Genomic DNA, 17,357 nt, shown 5'->3' with positions numbered 1-17,357 from the left:
GCGCAAAACTATATATAAATCCCCGGCTTTTATTTGCATTTTGCTGCCCCATGACAGCTACTGCACCACAGTCGCAAAAAATGGAGTTTAGTACTCTGCAGTAATGATAGAAACCTCTACTGTGCTAGTGTGTGTCTCTAATCTAAATGCAAAAGTAACCCACCCATTATCCCCATTAATTTCATGATAGATAGCTCATTCGTTTCAATGTAACCCAGCACTTTTTCCCATTAAAAAAAAATAAAAAATAAAATAAACTTCGGATGACTAAAAATTATGTTTTATTAGTCTAAATTACAGTTTAACAAAGACTCTGTGAAATAATCTTCAATCTTCTAATAATACAATATTCTTCAACCAACATCTTTTGGCTCTGTCCTGTGCACTTTCACCTGTAAAATAATGGAGATTGTTACTTAATAATAGAGAAGAAATAAATGCATGAATTACACTGTGCTTGCTCCTGTGTCTGTGTGCATGTGTGTTCTATGAAACCGGCATGGAACGTATATGCAGCCATTGTATTTCTGCACATGCGTGTACTACCGGTATGTGAACTGTACTGTATGTATGAATTGTGTGAAACGCATGCGAAGTACAGGTATTGCCAATTGAATGGAACACATACATTACCTCGAAAAGTCACTAACGATGGAAGGTATTCCTACATGGTGTTGATATTGATCAAGCAAAAAAAGGATGAAAACAAAGATTACACAATGATAAAAAAATTACACTCTTCTTACATTAATACAATCTTCTTCAACGGACATATTTCCAAAGGAAAGAGCCAAAAGGGACAGGCAGTGGCTGTTAGCATAGGCTGGAGTCAAAGACATCTAACAGGACAATACACTCTGCATCGACCATCCCAATATAGTAAGTTCAATAAAACTCAAAACGCAATTCTCCAAGCCCCGCAACCATCACCACAAGGGCTGGTGAGCAGTATGGTCGATGTAGAGTCTTGTCCTGTTAGGTATCTTTCTCCCCAGCTTCTGCTAAACGCCCCCTTCTCCCCTTGCGTCTTTCCTTTGCACTTCAGTATCGGACATCATGCTACACTAATTGACTTCCCTTTTCCTTAAACCAATGGTGGATTGTGGGTGCGATGAGACCCTGACACCATCATTTAGCCCTACAGACCACTAAGCAAATTGTATTGCATACAATAGAGTATAAAGTTGTTTGGGCGATTTTCCTTTTGGTTACTTACTAAGTAGTACTAGAATCTTTCCTATAAATTTGTAGAACTTCAGATGTTCTGCTGTTCAGTTTCCCGCAATGGATGTTATGTAGGATGTGAAGGAACTGGCTAGATGTGGATGGCTCTTTTCCCTATAAGGACTAGAGAGAACCTGGGAAAATATTTTACTGGCACTAAGTTAATCTAACTGCCTTTTCTTGATACTGATCGTCTAGATACTTTTATCTGTTCTGCTGTGTAATAACAATATACACATTCTCTGTTCTAGGTTAGGTAATTTCTTTACATTTGTTTAGGTGGGTGAGTATGCATGTTTCTGTTTTTATGTACTCCTCTCTTACACAAATCGGGGGAGGTGGGAGAGTAATGGTGTGCATTTAGACTTTTTGGTGCAAGCAGAGGGAATTATAAACCTGCTTTAGAATTTTCTTTTTTTTAACAGCTTGTGCCAGGATAGATGGGGTCAGATTAAATAAAATTAGTAGGACACAAAGTAATGTATTATAAATTAGATTACACGAGTAGATAAGAGAGACAGAGAAGAGCTATCAACATTCAAGAAACAAACTCATCCCCCCAATTATGGTCATTCTCTCAGCAGACCAACTAAAATAAAAGATATGTACTAGGTTAGATAGATTGTAATTAATTTAAACTGGGATCTAACATTGTTATAGAGCTTAAGCTAGTGTATTGATAATTTATTTTAGTATTGATTTAAATTTATGTTAGTATTTAGATTAGTGAGTATTTTAGTCTATTAATTCACCTATCCCTTGTACGAATTTATTACATTTATGTAAAATATATTTATTACAGTTATTCCATTGTATTATTCTGCTTCTTGTGTGTAGGGCAGGGTCAGTAACCCTATTACTGTTAGTATTTGCCTTCTTACAGGAGCACTCGAACACCAGAGCTATATCTTGACGTCTTGTTGAGGCTTCCTCCGTTACTGGGTTACATTTATATACCGTTTTACGCAGGCGCCAGTCTCTCCATTTAAACATTGTTTTTTTTTGGGGGGGGGGGGGGGTTATCGCTGGGAGCGATGGGGATCTCAATGAACTGAAGCAACGTTGTAAAGAAGAGTGGACAACGATGTGAGAGACTGAAAAGTCATACAGAAAATGATTACTTCAAGTTATTGCTGCTAAAGGTGGTTCTACAAGTTATTGAATCATAAGTTGTACTTAGTTTTTCACACATGGCTTCTCCATTTTGACTTTATTTTCGTTAAATAAATCATGACACGGTGTAATATGTCGTGTGTTGTTGTTCATCTGAGGTTGTATTTACCTAATTTTAAGATCTGCTAAGGAACAGATGATTGTTATTATTGTATTGTATGTCTTTATTTATATAGCGCCATAAATGTACATAGCGCTTCACAGTAGTAATACATATCATATAAATAACAAATAATATAAATAACAGATCATGGGAATAAGTGCTTCAGACATACTGTAAAAGTAACATTAAGGAAGGAGTCCCTGCTCTGAGGAGCTTACAATCTAATTGGTAGGTAGGGAGAACGTACAGAGACAGTAGGAGGGAATTCTAGTAAGTGCGTCTGCAGGGGGCCAAGCTTTATGTATCATGTGTCCATGATTATCCAGTGCTATTCATATGCTTCTTTAAGCAGATGTGTCTTAAGGTGGGTCTTAAAGGTGGATAGAGAGGGTGCTTGTCGGGTATTGAGGGGAAGGGCATTCCAGAGGTGTGGGGCAGAAAGTGAGAAAGGTTTAAGGCGGGAGAGAGCTTTAGATACAAAGGGGGTAGAAAGAAGACATCCTTGAGAAGAACGCAAGAGTCGGGATGGTGCATAGCGAGAAATTAGGGCTGAGATGTAAGGAGGGGCAGAAGAATGTAAAGCTTTAAAAGTGAGCAGGAGAATTGAGTGTGAGATACGGGATTTAATCGGAAGCCAGGACAGGGATTTCAGGAGGGGAGATGCGGAGACAGATTTAGGAAAGAGTAGAGTGATTCTGGCAGCAGTGTTTAGGATAGATTGTAGGGGATACAGGTGAGAGGCAGGAAGGCCGGACAGCAGGAGGTTGCAGTAATCGAGACGTGAGAGAATGAGGGCCTGAGTCAGAGTTTTAGCAGTTGAGTAACAGAGGAAAGGGCGTATCTTTGTGATATTGCGGTGTAAAAAGCGACAAGTTTTAGAAACGTTTTGAATATGAGAGGAGAATGAGAGAGAGGAATCAAGTGTAACCCCTAGGCAGCGTACTTGGGCTACTGGGTGAATGATCGTATTTCCAATAGCAATGTGGAAGGAGGTAGTAGGGCCAGGTTTGGGAGGAAGTATAAGGAGCTCTGTTTTTGCCATGTAAGTTTCAGTCGGCGGATGGCCATCCAGGATGATATTCCAGAGAGGCATTCAGAAACTTTGGTCTCTATAGCAGGTGTAAGGTCAGGGGTTGAAAGGTAAATTTTTGTGTCGTCAGCATAGAGGTAATATTTAAACACAAAAGATGTGATTAGGTCACCTAGAGAGAGTGTGTAAAGAGAAAAGAGAAGGGGTCCCAGGACAGAGTCCTGGGGTACCCCCACAGAGAGATCAATAGAGGAGGAGGTGTTGGCAAAAGAGACACTGAAAGTACGATCGGAAAGGTAAGAGGAGGTCCAGGATAAAGCTTTATTCCGAATACCAAGAGTATGGAGAATGTGAAGGAGAAGAGGGTGGTCCACAATGTCGAATGCTGCAGAGAGGTCGAGTAATATGAGCAGAGTGTAATGACCTCTGTCTTTGGCAGCATGGAGGTCATCAGTTATTTTAGTGAGGGCTGTTTCAGTAGAGTGAGCAGTGCGGAAGCCAGATTGTAGAGGGTCTAGGAGAGAATAGGTGTTGAGAAAGTGTAGCAATCGAGAGAATACAAGACGTTCAAGGAGTTTGGAGGCAAAAGGCAGGAGGGAGACAGGTCGATAGTTAGAAGGACAGGTAGGGTCAAGCTTGCTGTTTTTGAGTAATGGTATAACGGTTGCATGCTTGAAGGAGGATGGAAAGGTACCAGAGTAGAGGGAAGAGTTAAAGATCTGTGTGAGCATAGGGATTATAGAAGGAGCAAGAGGTTTTAGGAGATGGGATGTAATGGGATCAAGAGGGCAAGTGGTAGAGGGAGAAGAGGAGATCAGCAGTGACACATCCTCCTCCGAGATAGCGGAAAAAGAGTCAAGAAAGGGAGGAGGCGAGTTGGGAAGCATTGTGGGATGGGATGTTCTGCCATATGGATTCCACCTTTTCCTTAAAAAAGTCAGCAAAGTCCTGAGGTGAGATGGAGGAAGAAGAGGAGGCAGCTGAGGGTGGTCTGAGTTGAGAGTCAAAGACAGAAAAGAGACGGCGTGGGTTAGACTTGTGTGTGTTGATTAGTGATGAAAAGTAGGTTTGTTTAGCCTGAGAGAGGGCAGAGTTGAAACAGGATAGCATAAATTTGTAGTGAATGAAGTCTGCGAACGTATGAGATTTCCTCCAGAGGCGTTCAGAGGAACGAGTGGAGGAACGCAGCATGCGTGTGTGGGAGTTTAGCCAGGGTCTGGGGTTAGAAGGGCGAGGACGGCAGAGAGAAAGTGGGGCATGAAGATCAAGAGAGGAAGATAAGGCAGAGTTGTAGTTCCTGACCAGGTTGTCAGGGTCTGAAGCAGAACTGAGAGAGGAGAGGGAGGAGAGTAAAGTGGAATCAAGAGCTGGTAGGTTAATAGAGCGCAGGTTTCTGCAAAAACGAGGGCGAGGTGGAGATGGAGATGGAGAGAAGCGAGAGAGCGAAAATGAGACGAGGTGATGGTCAGAGAGAGGAAAAGGGGAAATGGAGAAATCAGAGAGAGAGAAGTTTTTAGTGAAAACCAGGTCTAGGTAGTGTCCATCCTTGTGGGTGCTGGCTTCAGTCCACTGTTGAAGGCCAAAAGAAGAGGTTAGAGAAAGAAAGCGGGAAGCCCAAGGGAGAGCGGGGTCATCAATGTGGCAATTGAAGTCCCCAAGGAGAAGAACAGGGGAGTCTGAGGAGAGAAAGAAAGAGAGCCAGGATTCAAAGTGAGAGAGAAAGGCAGAAGAGGGATGAGTAGAGGAAGGTGGGCGATAGATAACCGCCACATGGACAGGGAGAGGAGAGAAGATCTGGACTGTGTGAACCTCAAAGGAGGGAAAAGCAAGAGAGGGAGGAATAGGAACGGTTCGGTAGAGAGAGGAGAGCAGGAGCCCCACGCCTCCACCCCTGCCATCAGGGCGCGGAGTGTGGGAGAAGGAAAGGCCACAATAAGAGAGGGCAGCTTCCAGAGCAGAGTCAGACTGAGTGAGCCAGGTCTCAGTTATGGCAAATAGGAGCAGAGAGTGAGAGAGAAAGAAGCCATATTATGTCCCGATATGTAAAACCATCGAATTCAAAGAGGGTGTACTTTCTTTATCACACAACTGTAGGGTCTGTCTTGTCACACCACTCCTGTGGTGTAGAAGTAAAGTATTGATACCAGTATATGGAAGGTCCTGAGTTCGATCCCTGCATGTGTATTATTTAAAATTTATTAATGTGCAATTCCCACATGGTGGTGTAGGTGTGTGTATATGTAATCAATAAAGCATTGCATGTTAAAAAAAAAAGTGTAGGGGGTGTGGGTTGTGACCCTCTTCTGCGAAATTGCGCAAGAGAGTCGGCAGCTGCAAAGAGGAGAGAGATCTAGATGCCGGTAAAATTTTAACGCGATCCTGGTTATAACGCAGTCTCATTCTGTGGCCCCCAAGGACCGCGTTATAATGGGCTTCAGATGTATATCTTTATTTATATAGCACCATTTAAGTACATAGCGCTTCACAGCAGTAATACATGTGACATAATAATATAAAACAATGGGAATAAGTGCTTCAGACATGAAATTCATAAGTTGAACTTGATGGACGTACGTCTTTTTTCAACCTCATCTACTATGTAACTTTGTTAAGGAGGTGGGTTTTAAAATGGATCTTAAAGATAGATTGAGGGTGTAGGCAGATATTGAGAGGAAGGGCATTCCAGAAGTGTGAGACAGTGAGTGAGTTGGGATGGTGTGTAGCGAGAAATTAGGGCTCAGATGCAAGATGGGGCAGAAGAGTGTATAGCCTTAAAAGTGAGCATTTTGTGTGTAACACGAAATTTGATAGGAAGCCAGTAAAAGGATTTCAGCAGGAGACACGCTGAGCGATTTAAGAGAGAGTCAAGTGATTCTAGCAGCGTTTAAGAATGATTGAAGGGGAGACGGATGAAAAGCAGGAAGGCCGGACAGCAGAAGGTTACAATAATCGAGACGGCAGAGAATGAGTTCCTCCGCAAGGCCCCTACAGGCAACCATATCAGAACGCGATCAACTCACCAATGCATCAGGCCTAACAGACATGGGCAAGTACATGATCCGGCGTGACATGGTGCAAACAGGACTTGCCAACTTCGACGACAGTCCTGAGAATTACAGAATATGAAAGTTCACATTCAAGGACGCAATCAAGAGTCTGGGCTTCTCTGCGAGGGAAGAACTCAGCCTGCTAACTAAATAGTTGGGAAAGAAATCCGTAGAGCATGCAAAGAGGCTCAGGGCAGCAAACAAAAACCACCCCCAAGTAGGTCTTGACTTAGTATGGGAAAGGCTAGAGGAGTGCTATGGTAGACCCGAAGCAGTCGAAGATGCACTCTAAAAGAGAGTCGACAACTATCCCAGAATTATGGCCAAAGACTATTTGAAGTTACGGGAGCTCTGAGATCTGTTGCAGGAATTGGAGTCTTCAAGAGCAGACCAATCTCTTTCAGGTCTCAAAGTCTTAGACTCCGCTCGCAGAGTGATCCCATCTTGGAGAAGCTACCTTACAACCTTCAAGAAAGATGGACTTCGCAAGCCTTGAAATACAAAAGGGAGAAGTAAGTCGCCTTCCCCCATTCTCATTCTTCTTGAGCTTTATTCGCGAAGCAGCAAGAACAAAAAATGATTCCAGCTTCATCCTAGGTATACCAACTGCACCCAGTGCAAGCAATCTAAAGAATGAAGGACCGGTGACAAGATACAGTAGCAGCAGAATGCCTATCTCGGTCCACAGGACAGACGTGTCCCCTGAAACATCTACACGTCCCAATCATTCTACCGCTCCAAGCAGGGAGACTGGGGACCCAAACAGAGGATGCCCCATACACAAGAAGCCACACCCACTTAACAAGTGTAACGGTTTCGGATGAAGCCCATTGAGGAACGCAAGAACTTACGTAGAGTTTGGAGTTTGCTTCAGGTGCTGCGCTTCCATAACACATCTAGCCAAAGACTGTAAAGAAGCCATCAAATGTGCAGTGTGCAACAGTGACAACCATGTAACATCTCTACAACCAGAGGCGCAGACACTTCACCAATTCAACAACCCTTCATCCATTGCAAAGCATGGGGTAGAGGACGGAGAAGATAAGTCAACATCTATCATGTCCCAGTGCACCGAGGTTTGCGGAGAAGGATGTGACCAAAGGTCCTGCTCCAAAATATGCCTTGTCGCAGTATACCCCCAGGGACAACCTGAGAGTGCTATTAGGATGTACGCAATCATCGATGATCAAAGCAACAGATCATAAGCGAAGTCAGAGTTGTTTAACTTGTTCAACACACAAGACAATGCCTCACCCTACACACTGAGAACCTGCGCAGGACTGACTGAGACAACAGGGAGGAGAGCAAATGGCTATACCATATGTTCAGTGGATGACAGAGTAAAGCTAGCTCTCCCTACACTCAGAGTGTAATCACATGGCGGCAAACAGGAACGAGATCCCCACACCATACGTGGCATGCCATCACCCACTCCTCAAGGGAATAGCTGACCGCATCCCGCCGATAGAGCAAGATGTCAAGATTTTGCTGCTGCTCGGTAGGGACATCCTGAGGGTGCACAAAGTCCGCGAACAGCGTAACGGACCCCACAACGCCCCATTTGCCCAAAGACTTGACCTAGGATGGGTGATAGTGGGCAATGTATGCATTGGCACAGGGCATCAACCAGACTACGTTGACGCCAGCAGAATAGAGATTACAGAACGTGGACACATCCATCCCTCTTCAAACCATGCCGTGGTCACATCCAAGTGACAGGAAGGCCTAACACGGAACAGAAACAAGGTCATACACCTGAGAACCACAAAAACATCTTTACATCAGGGAAATGTGACGATGGCCTAGGATGTTCAGTAGTCCAGACGACACAAGAAGGAACCATAGACCTACTCAAAAGAATGCAAAAGATGCTAGCAAACGCCAACCTAAGATCGCATAAAATAGCGTCCAATAGCACCACAGTGATGAAGGCATTTCATAAAGATGATCACGCAAGCGACCTGAACAATTTGGACCTGAGGACCGACACGCCTCCTATACAGCGGAGTCTAGGGTTAAGCTGGAATCCCAAGGCAGACGCAATCAAATTCCAGCAATCCACTGAGGAAAAACCCTATACCTGACGTGGAGTCCTATCTACAGTCAATAGCCTCTACGACCAACTGGGATTCGTAGCCCCAGTCACTATACCAGGAAAGTCTCTTGTCAGAGAATTGTCCATCGAAACGCGGGACTGGGACACCCAATTGCCTCCAGAAAGACGGAAAGAGTGGAAGACATGGAAAGATTCTTTGAAGACCCTTAAGCAACTTCAAATCCCACGCCCCTACTCACCCACATCTCTCACCACTGCATGCAACCAGATGCCTCAACTAAGGCCATAGCAGCGGTGGCCTACCTAAAGACCACAGATGCAGATGGAAGACACCATACCAGTTTCATCCTTGGCAAGGCTAAGCTGGCACCACAATCCAACCATACTATACCCAGACTCGAGCTATGTGGCGCAGTGTTAGCAGTAGAGCTGGCAGAGTTCATTGAGAACGAAATGGATTGTAAACCAGATGCTATCAAGTTCTACACAGACAGTAAAGTGGTGCTAGGCAACCAGGAGATTATACGTATACGTAGCTAACAGAGTAGAAAGTTTCAGGAAGTCGACACAACCAAATCAGTGGTACCATGTGCCGACAGACCAGAACCTTGCTGACCATGCCACTAGATCAGTGTCTGCAGCGTATCTACAGAGCAAGTCGTGGTTTACAGGACCAAAGTTTCTAGTACAGCCTGATGAAACACCATAAGCTAGAAATTCCAGGGATGGGAAACAAGGGAGGGGAAGGGGACTGGGGAGTGCTCCCGCATCAGCAGAGGTATAATGAAAAATAATAATGGGCGTATGAATAAGACCAAAGGCTGGTGCAAAAGGGGATAAGGATAAATATAAACAAACAAACAAGAGATTCCCCCTTGAATGCACTCAGATTGGTCAGTAATAGTGATATGATTAGTACATTAAAAAACCTTTAATCACATATAAAATTATGTTGTAAAGAGGGACAAGGTAAACATAGTCCAGGACCAGTCCCTATTGGCAAACCGAAGAATCTTCCTGCAAACAAATAGACGGAAGATTTATACAAATAACACTACATCAAAACGCAGTGGGCCAAGTGGCAAAGGAATACACCCATAGTTACCTACAGAAAAAGGTACTTATCCTGATAATGGATGTCCTTATGTCTAAAAAATCAGCAGGCCTAGACGGATGCAGGCTGCTGATACTGAGTCTGTAGGGGTGAATAGCTTAAAATGAGCCGGTCCAATGGTAAGGACCTAGTATCAATGGCCCACACTAGAGTAGGATGTAGTGTAACCCAGAAACGGTGTGAAATACACACAATCAAAAACAACCGAATGGTGCACATAATAAACACATACCCGCAAGTGGAGGGGTGAATCTATAAACGTAACTCTACAGATGTGGGTATGGTACCTTACGTAATAGTGTAGATTCCTGTCAAGGGCAGGCACAAAATGTGCTATACTAGTGCCCTGAGGCACGGTTCAAGGACCGTATCCAGTTAACGCCTCTACAACATAGTGATAAGTTGCACAGAAATTACACATAATGACTTGGAATAGAACAGCTTCAATTGGTCTCGTGGTAAGTGGTGTTACTGATACTGCGTATTGAAACAACAGAAGGATAAGATATGCATGACAGTTGATACATATGATGTACTAAACAGTTAGTAATTATAGCTCACTATGCTAACATGCACACGTATATCACTAGATAGTGGTGTAAAAAAGGTAAACAAGTTATACCCAGGTTAGATGATAAGTGTTAGCCCCATAGCTTTACAGATGAGTAAAGATGCCTTGTGTGTTAGTGTGGATGTATGTAAAAGGGCAAGCACCAAATGTGCTATATTAATGCCCTGAGGCACGGTTCAAAGACCGTATCTAGTTATAGCCTCTACAGCACAGTGGTAAAACACACAAAGTTAACACACAATAACCTTGCATTAGTAATACTGCAAACGTAAATCCCTTACTAGTGATGTAAATGAAGGTAAGTATATACTTCCCAGGCAAGAAGGTCAGTAACAAGCCTGTGCTGTGGGGACTGAAAAATAACAATTTACTACCACATACAGATGTAAATCAACTATAATGGTGTCCAAATAAAGCAGTAGGGCTGTAGCAAGTACAGCAGTGTGAAGAGGGTATAATGCCTCTACTTGGCCATGTGACCTATATTGTCCATGGAGAATCCTACCGGACACACTAATGAGATGTTTCACTTAGCTTGTAATGCTCTGCTAGGCATATCCGTAGTCACTCCACCAGGTCCCAATGTCAGGGGAAGTGGAAGCGGGTTACCGAGGTGTAGTTACCGAGAGACAGGATAAGTCTCTGATTCAAACTCGGCGGCTATCACACTCGTGTGTGGCGTCCATTCGGCATGGTGACGTCACTCCGTTCCGGTCACCTGACGCACGTTTCGCGCGTTTCCGCGCTTTCTCAAAGGTTTTGGTCACATGGCCAAGTACAGGCATTATACCCTCTTCACACTGCTGTATGAGATGTGAGGGCGCTGGGTGAGATGTGAGGGGGCTGGGTGAGATGGGAGGGGGCTGTGAGAGATGGAAGGGGGCTGGGTGAGATGGGAGGGGGCTGTGAGAGATGTGAGAGATGTGAGGGGGCTGGGTGAAATGTGAGATGGGAGGGGGCTGGGTGAGATGGGAGGGGGCTGTGAGAGATGTGAGGGCGCTGGGTGAGATGTGAGATGGGAGGGGGCTGGGAGAGATGTGAGGGGCTGGGAGAGATGTGAGGGGGCTGGGAGAGATGGGAGGGGGGCTGAGTGAGATGTGAGGAGGGCTGGGTGAGATGTGAGGAGGGCTGGGTGAGATGTGAGATGGGAGGGGGCTGGGAGAGATGTGAGATGGGAGGGGGCTGGGAGAGATGTGAGGGGGCTGAGTGAGATGTGAGGAGGGCTGGGTGAGATGTGAGGAGGGCTGGGTGAGATGGGGGGGGGGCCTCTGGTCTTTACCCCCATCCCCCCCACATGCAGTCCTGTTCAACTGAATAAAAACATTATAAAAAAACCATAAATATAATACATAAACATGAAACATCTCCCCCGTCTCCCTTCCCCCTCCCCCCCTGGTGGGAGATAATCTTTTACTAAAAATTTTGAATCCCACCACTGGGGGGAGAGGGGGTACTTGATGATGGGGGAGATCAAGGGTGCTGATCAAGGGTGCTGGGGAAGATGATGAGGGGGAGTTAAATGAGATGGTGATGAGGGGGGGTTAAATGAGATGGTGATGATGAGGGGGTGAGGAGATGATGATGATGAGGAGGGTAGTTGTGGCGTAAAGGGGGGTTGCGGTCTGAGGGCGTGCGCTTGCTGTGCCGTGCGCGCACGTGGCAGTTATAGTTGGTGGAGGTTAGGGCAGGGAGCGTGGAACCGGCCGACAGCGGGGAAGATGAGGAAAATAAAGATTTTACGCCACTACCACCACTGAAATGTGTGTGTGTGTGTACGTACAATGTTAATAAATAATTTATTAAAGCATTTCTTTATTTATTTCAAACGTATTTATAACACACACAGTCACACACACACAGTACCTCACTCGCTCACAGCATACACACAAGAAGCATGCGTCACGTGCACGCGCGTTCGCACACACTATAGAACGGTCCTGAGAATTTATAAACTTGTTCAAACAGTGTGTGTTTAAAATGTTCGCATGCGCAACATAATACCTCAATTTTTACATTGTGTGGCTATTTTCACTTCTAATTCGCCACACCTGTGGCTACATTGAAAAATAGGTTGCCCACACCTGCACTAGTTGGTTGCCCTGGCAGGTTGCTCTGAGGTTGGTTTAGGGCTGTTCCCCATGCCTTTTCTGTTTATTAGAATGGCCCTTAGCCTGTTCCTGTCTGACAGGAAAGTGTGCTCTCTTTTCTAACAAGCAGCCTAAGTGAGTACACTCTTCCTCCATTACTTCCTCAGTAAAGGAAATCCTTTTTTACCTTCCCCCCATTAAAAAAGCACATATCTCCCAAAGGCTAATTCTCCTGACAAGAGACATTCCCTATCATTATCTACATGAAAGTACTTGTATATTTCTATAAACCTCACTCAATAAAGTTGAAGAAAATAGAAGGACGTTGTGTGCTTTAAAAAGGGGGTGAGTTAAACTACATGGACTTACTCACATGCTACATATGAACCTGGGTACTGAATATCCAGAGAGATCGATAGAAGAGGGTGTGTTAGCAAAAGAGACACAAAAAGTGCCATGGGAGAGGAAAGAGGAAATACAGGATAGAACTTTGTTACGGATACCGAGAGTATGAAGAATATGAAGGAGAAGAGGGTGGTCCACAGTATCAAAGGCTGCAGAGACGTCTAGCAATATGAGCAGAGTGTAGTGACCTTTACAGTTGGCAGCATGGAGGTCATTAGTTATTTTAGTGAGTGTTGTTTCTGTGCAGTGAGCATTGCGGAAGCTAGATTGTAGAGGATCTAGGAGACATTGTGAGCAAGCTAAAGAATACAAGGTGTTCAAGGAGTTTAGAGGCAAAACGCAGGAGGGAAAAAGGACGATAGTTAGAGAAGTAGGGTCAAGCTTGCTGTTTTTGAGTAATGGTATAATTGTTGCAGGTTTGCAGCAGGAGAGAAAGATACCAGAGGGAGATGGTGAAAATATGTGAAAGCAGGAATTAGAGTTTGAGGAGGTGGGAGGGAATGGGGTCAAGAGGGCAACTGGTAGAGGGAGAAGATGAGTTCAGTAGCGACACACCCTCCTCTGTGACAGAGGAAAAAGAGTTGAGAAAGGCAGGAGGAAAGTTAGGAAGAGGTGGAGAATGTGTGGAGGATACAGAGGTAATGTCTTGACACCTGGAATCCACCTTTTCTTGAAATAATCAGCAAAGTCCTGAGGTGAAATGGAGGTAGAAAAACAGGTAACAGACAGTAGTACGAGTAGAAAGTCAAAGACCGAGAAGGCTTGTTTAGCCTGGGAGAGGGCAGAGTTGAAACAGAATAGGATACATTTGTAGTGAAAGAAGTCTGCAAGAGTATGAAATTTCCCCAGAGGTGTTCAGAGGAACAAGTGCAGGAGCGCAGGATTCGTGTCTAGCAATTTAACCAGGGTCTGGGGTTAGAAGTGAGAGAACATTAGAAAGAAAGAGGGGCATGTAGATCAAGAGAGTAGGATAGGGCAGAGTTGTACGGTAGTTCCTGACTAGGTTGTCAGTGTATGGAGCAGAGTAGAGAGCGGAGAGCACAAAGTGGAATCAAAAGCTAGTAGGTTAATAGTGCAGAGGTCTCTGCAGAAATGAGGGGGGGAAGCAAGAGAAAATTAGATGAGCTGATGATCAGAGAGAGGAAAGGGGGAAAAACAGGTCTACGGATGGCCATCCTTGTGGGTGCTGGCAGCAGTCCATTTGTGGAGGCCAAAAGAAGAGGTTAGAGAAAGCAGGAAGCCCAAGGGAGAGAAGGGTCATGAATATAGCAGTTAAAGTCCCTAATGAGAAGAACAGGGAGAGCCAGGATTAAAAGTGAGAAAAACTTGAAGGGGTATGAGTAGATGTAGATGGGCTATAGATGACCGCCACGTGGATGGGAAAAAAAGAAAAAAGCTGGACAGTGTGAGCCTCAAAAAAAGAAAAAGAAAGAAGAAGGAATAGGAAGGGTTCGGTAACGGCAGAAAGGAGGTGCTCAGCGCCTCCACCCCTGCCATCAGGAAGGCATGAAAGCTGCCGAAGAGAAAAATAAAATTGTCCAAAACGTTACCACAGACTGGCAGGGAACCTGCTAATGTCCTTCCTCCGGCTAAGGTAGGACAATAATAACTAGGCTGTAGTACCGTGTGATGTCAGCCATGTGGTTTTAAGGATGTGACGTATGTCCCTTGGAGATAACGTCACATCCTTAATGAAAATTTTTTTTTTTAAGCCAGTCACATGGTACAGAGCCCAATCGGATTGTACCTGGACCATCTGACCCTAAAATGTGACGTCACAAGACTTATATAAGGCCTGTTCCATCTCATTTTAGCTGAAGATGCTGATGAGTCAACATCCATTTTGGATTTAACATGGGGCACATTGGATTACAAGTAAAGAAGATGAAAGAAAAGTAGAAAATTATGCAAGAAGAAAATGAAAGAAAGAAGATTTTTTTTTTACCTGATACTGATTTTTGTGGAGGATGGCGGCGGATTGCAGAGGATGATGTCTTTGGTCGAGAGCTTCCTGATATGCAGGGATTCGGAGGGTGAAGTCTTCTAAAGGTACACAAATATTGAATGTAAGTAATTTTATTTTATCAGGTTTTTTTATTGTATTTGTTTATTTGTATGTTTTTGATTACCCATTGACTGCTAACGTATTTATCTGTGCCCCATTAGGGTACAGATACATACAGTGACAGACAATGCATTTTTTGGCAAATGCTTGTTTTGAATTAATATCCTTTTCTGTTTATTGTTTGGAGTTAATTGTTGTGTATTTTTGGGCCTATTGATTTTTTTTTAATGTTGCCCATTGACTGCTATAGTGGCTTATGTCCATATTATATGGTTATGATTTACCACTGTGCAATCAATGGGTAGTGGGTGGGGTACTTGTGCCGGGGTGGGTGGCTAGGCCTCCCGGGTGGGTAGCGGGGGAGTGTGGGTTAACCCCTAATTACTATAGTGGTTATTAACCGCTAAGGTGATTAAGGGGTTTAGGGCCATTAGATTTTATTTTTTCTTGTTGTGTTCCTGCCAACGGAGGATATGGATGCAAAGCATGGTGATGAGGACACCCTTCACCCTGGCAGGGGTTAAGTGCAATCCATATCTGGATAATAGTAATTTAGCCCATTACTGTACTGTATGTACAGGGGGGTTGTTGGGGTAGAGGAGGCGGGTATTAGTGTTTTGTTTTTTAATGTTCATTGGGGGTAGTGGGATTGGGTGAAGGGGGTAGTTGCCCAAGGGTGGGTGTTTAGGCCTACTGAGGGTGGGGGGGTTAGCAGGACTGGTTAACCCCTTCATTACCATAGCGGTTTCCACCACTATAGTAGTGAAGGGGTTAACTCCCCCCACAACCTACCCGGCAGGCCTAACCACCCACTGCGGCTACTACCCCCTTCATCCACCCCCAATAAACAGGCTATTGAAGAAGTTGAGCTGTTTTAATATCCCGAGATACAGGCCCCATTATGGAGTGCCATTATCCCTATGCGTTTAAATGTCCCGCCTCACATGACCGGGACATTTAAATGCATAGGAGAAACCAGCATCCCATATCAGGGCCTGTATTTCAGGAAGTAGGGGGTCCCTTGACCGTAAATCAACTATTATTTAAATTTTAATTAAAACACTTCGATCGCTGGCGAGATATGCACAGGGAGATTCGTCTCTCTGTGGAGCTTGAAGCCAGATCGCACAAGGAAACATTTGAGTGAGGCCGAGATTAGTTTTTCTGCCTTGCCGAGCGGTTTAAGCATTTTCCTGCCGCACGGTTTCAGTTGGGTTCAGATTCTTTCTGAAAACCGTGATAACTCAACTGACAAACCGTTCAGCGAGAACATGACAAACTTTGCGATGTAGCAGCGAACTAATCGAGACTACTAGCACAGGCCCCTAAATGTCAATATAAAGTTGTATAAATAGAAAAACTATTTCTTCTCTTATGTGAAAGGTTCTTTAGTTTATTAGGCACGATGCACACAAATTTGAACAGCTGAATATAAAAACAATTCTTATTATTTTTTTAAAGAAGTATTGCATGGTTCTCCAAATATGGCATTGGTTTAGTCTATTAGCACAAAGCAATAAAGAAGGATCTCCAAAAATAAAAGCAGCTATGTGGCCCTGGGAAGTAAACATGAAGAGACCTGTGAGATCTTCAAACTCTCTATACACTATAATTAGGGATTCCTAATTCCAATTATGTTTTCAATGTATTCAAAAAATAAAAATCAGTGTTTAGTGAAAACAATGACATTTGAGTTTCCATACTCCCCTTATGGCTGGGCTGGTACAAGATACTGAGCTCAACAAGAAATTGATTAATTTCTGGTTTGCATGGTTTGTAACCAGAAGTGCTAGATGATCAGTCGGTGGTGTTTTTCATTTAAAACCTAAAACCAGAATCTCTAACAATAATTGCATCTACTCTCCTGTTGGTAAATTAAAAGGACATGTACCAGTTCATGTGCCTGATTGGTGACTGCTGAATGCACACTAGATCCTACAGAGATCTCCATAATAACATTACCTTGTAAGGCTGGGTTTGTAGCAGCTATATTGTTCATCACTTCTGGAACCTCCATGTTCTTTACGCTCGCAAAAAAATTAGTCTCATTATTAGCCATGGGGAAGCCTGGTGGGAAACCTCTGGATACATCAGTGGGCATAGCTGGTGGTGGCATTCCTTGTGGGAATGGGACAAAACAAGGGGAAGGAACTGCTGTGAAAGGAGGAGGCATCCGATAGGGCCATTGACCTTGAGGTATGTTTGATGCAGACCCAACAGACAATGGAAACCTTGGTTCAGTGATGGGCCCTCGGGGGTTAAACTGTGAGACAGGTGGAAACTGCTGGTTTGGGGTGTAATTAGTCGTAGGCTCTGTAAAGTAAAAAAAAAATACAATTCACTTGAAAACACACTGAATATTCCCCAACAAATGTAAAAATACAGTACATCAGTTTTTGATACGATATTATAATTACACAAACAGTTCTGCAGACCTTAAGAAAATCAAAAAGTATTAATTTTTTTGCAAGATACGACCAGT

The 17,357-nt window shown here is 44.0% G+C and overlaps 1 protein-coding gene across 3 annotated transcripts in view; it reads right to left on the bottom strand.

Moving 5' to 3' along the window:
* Positions 1-262: 262 nt before the first annotated feature.
* LOC142487225 (uncharacterized) overlaps positions 263-17,357 on the bottom strand; it is a 104,576-nt gene continuing 87,481 nt past the window's right edge. For all 3 annotated transcript variants that reach the window (XM_075586113.1, XM_075586116.1, XM_075586115.1), the window contains 4 exons: positions 16,838-17,188; positions 14,756-14,853; positions 634-664; positions 263-392 (listed from right to left, as the gene is read on the bottom strand). In XM_075586113.1, the coding sequence (XP_075442228.1) occupies positions 328-392; positions 634-664; positions 14,756-14,853; positions 16,838-17,188 (545 nt within the window). In that variant the 3' untranslated portion in view covers positions 263-327. The remainder of the gene's footprint in view (positions 393-633; positions 665-14,755; positions 14,854-16,837; positions 17,189-17,357) is intronic.

This window comes from Ascaphus truei, chromosome 2 (genome assembly GCF_040206685.1).
Source record: "Ascaphus truei isolate aAscTru1 chromosome 2, aAscTru1.hap1, whole genome shotgun sequence".
Lineage (NCBI taxonomy): Eukaryota > Metazoa > Chordata > Amphibia > Anura > Ascaphidae > Ascaphus > Ascaphus truei.
The sequence above is the reverse complement of the archived record's forward strand: the minus strand, read 5'-3'. Positions and strand labels throughout refer to the sequence as shown.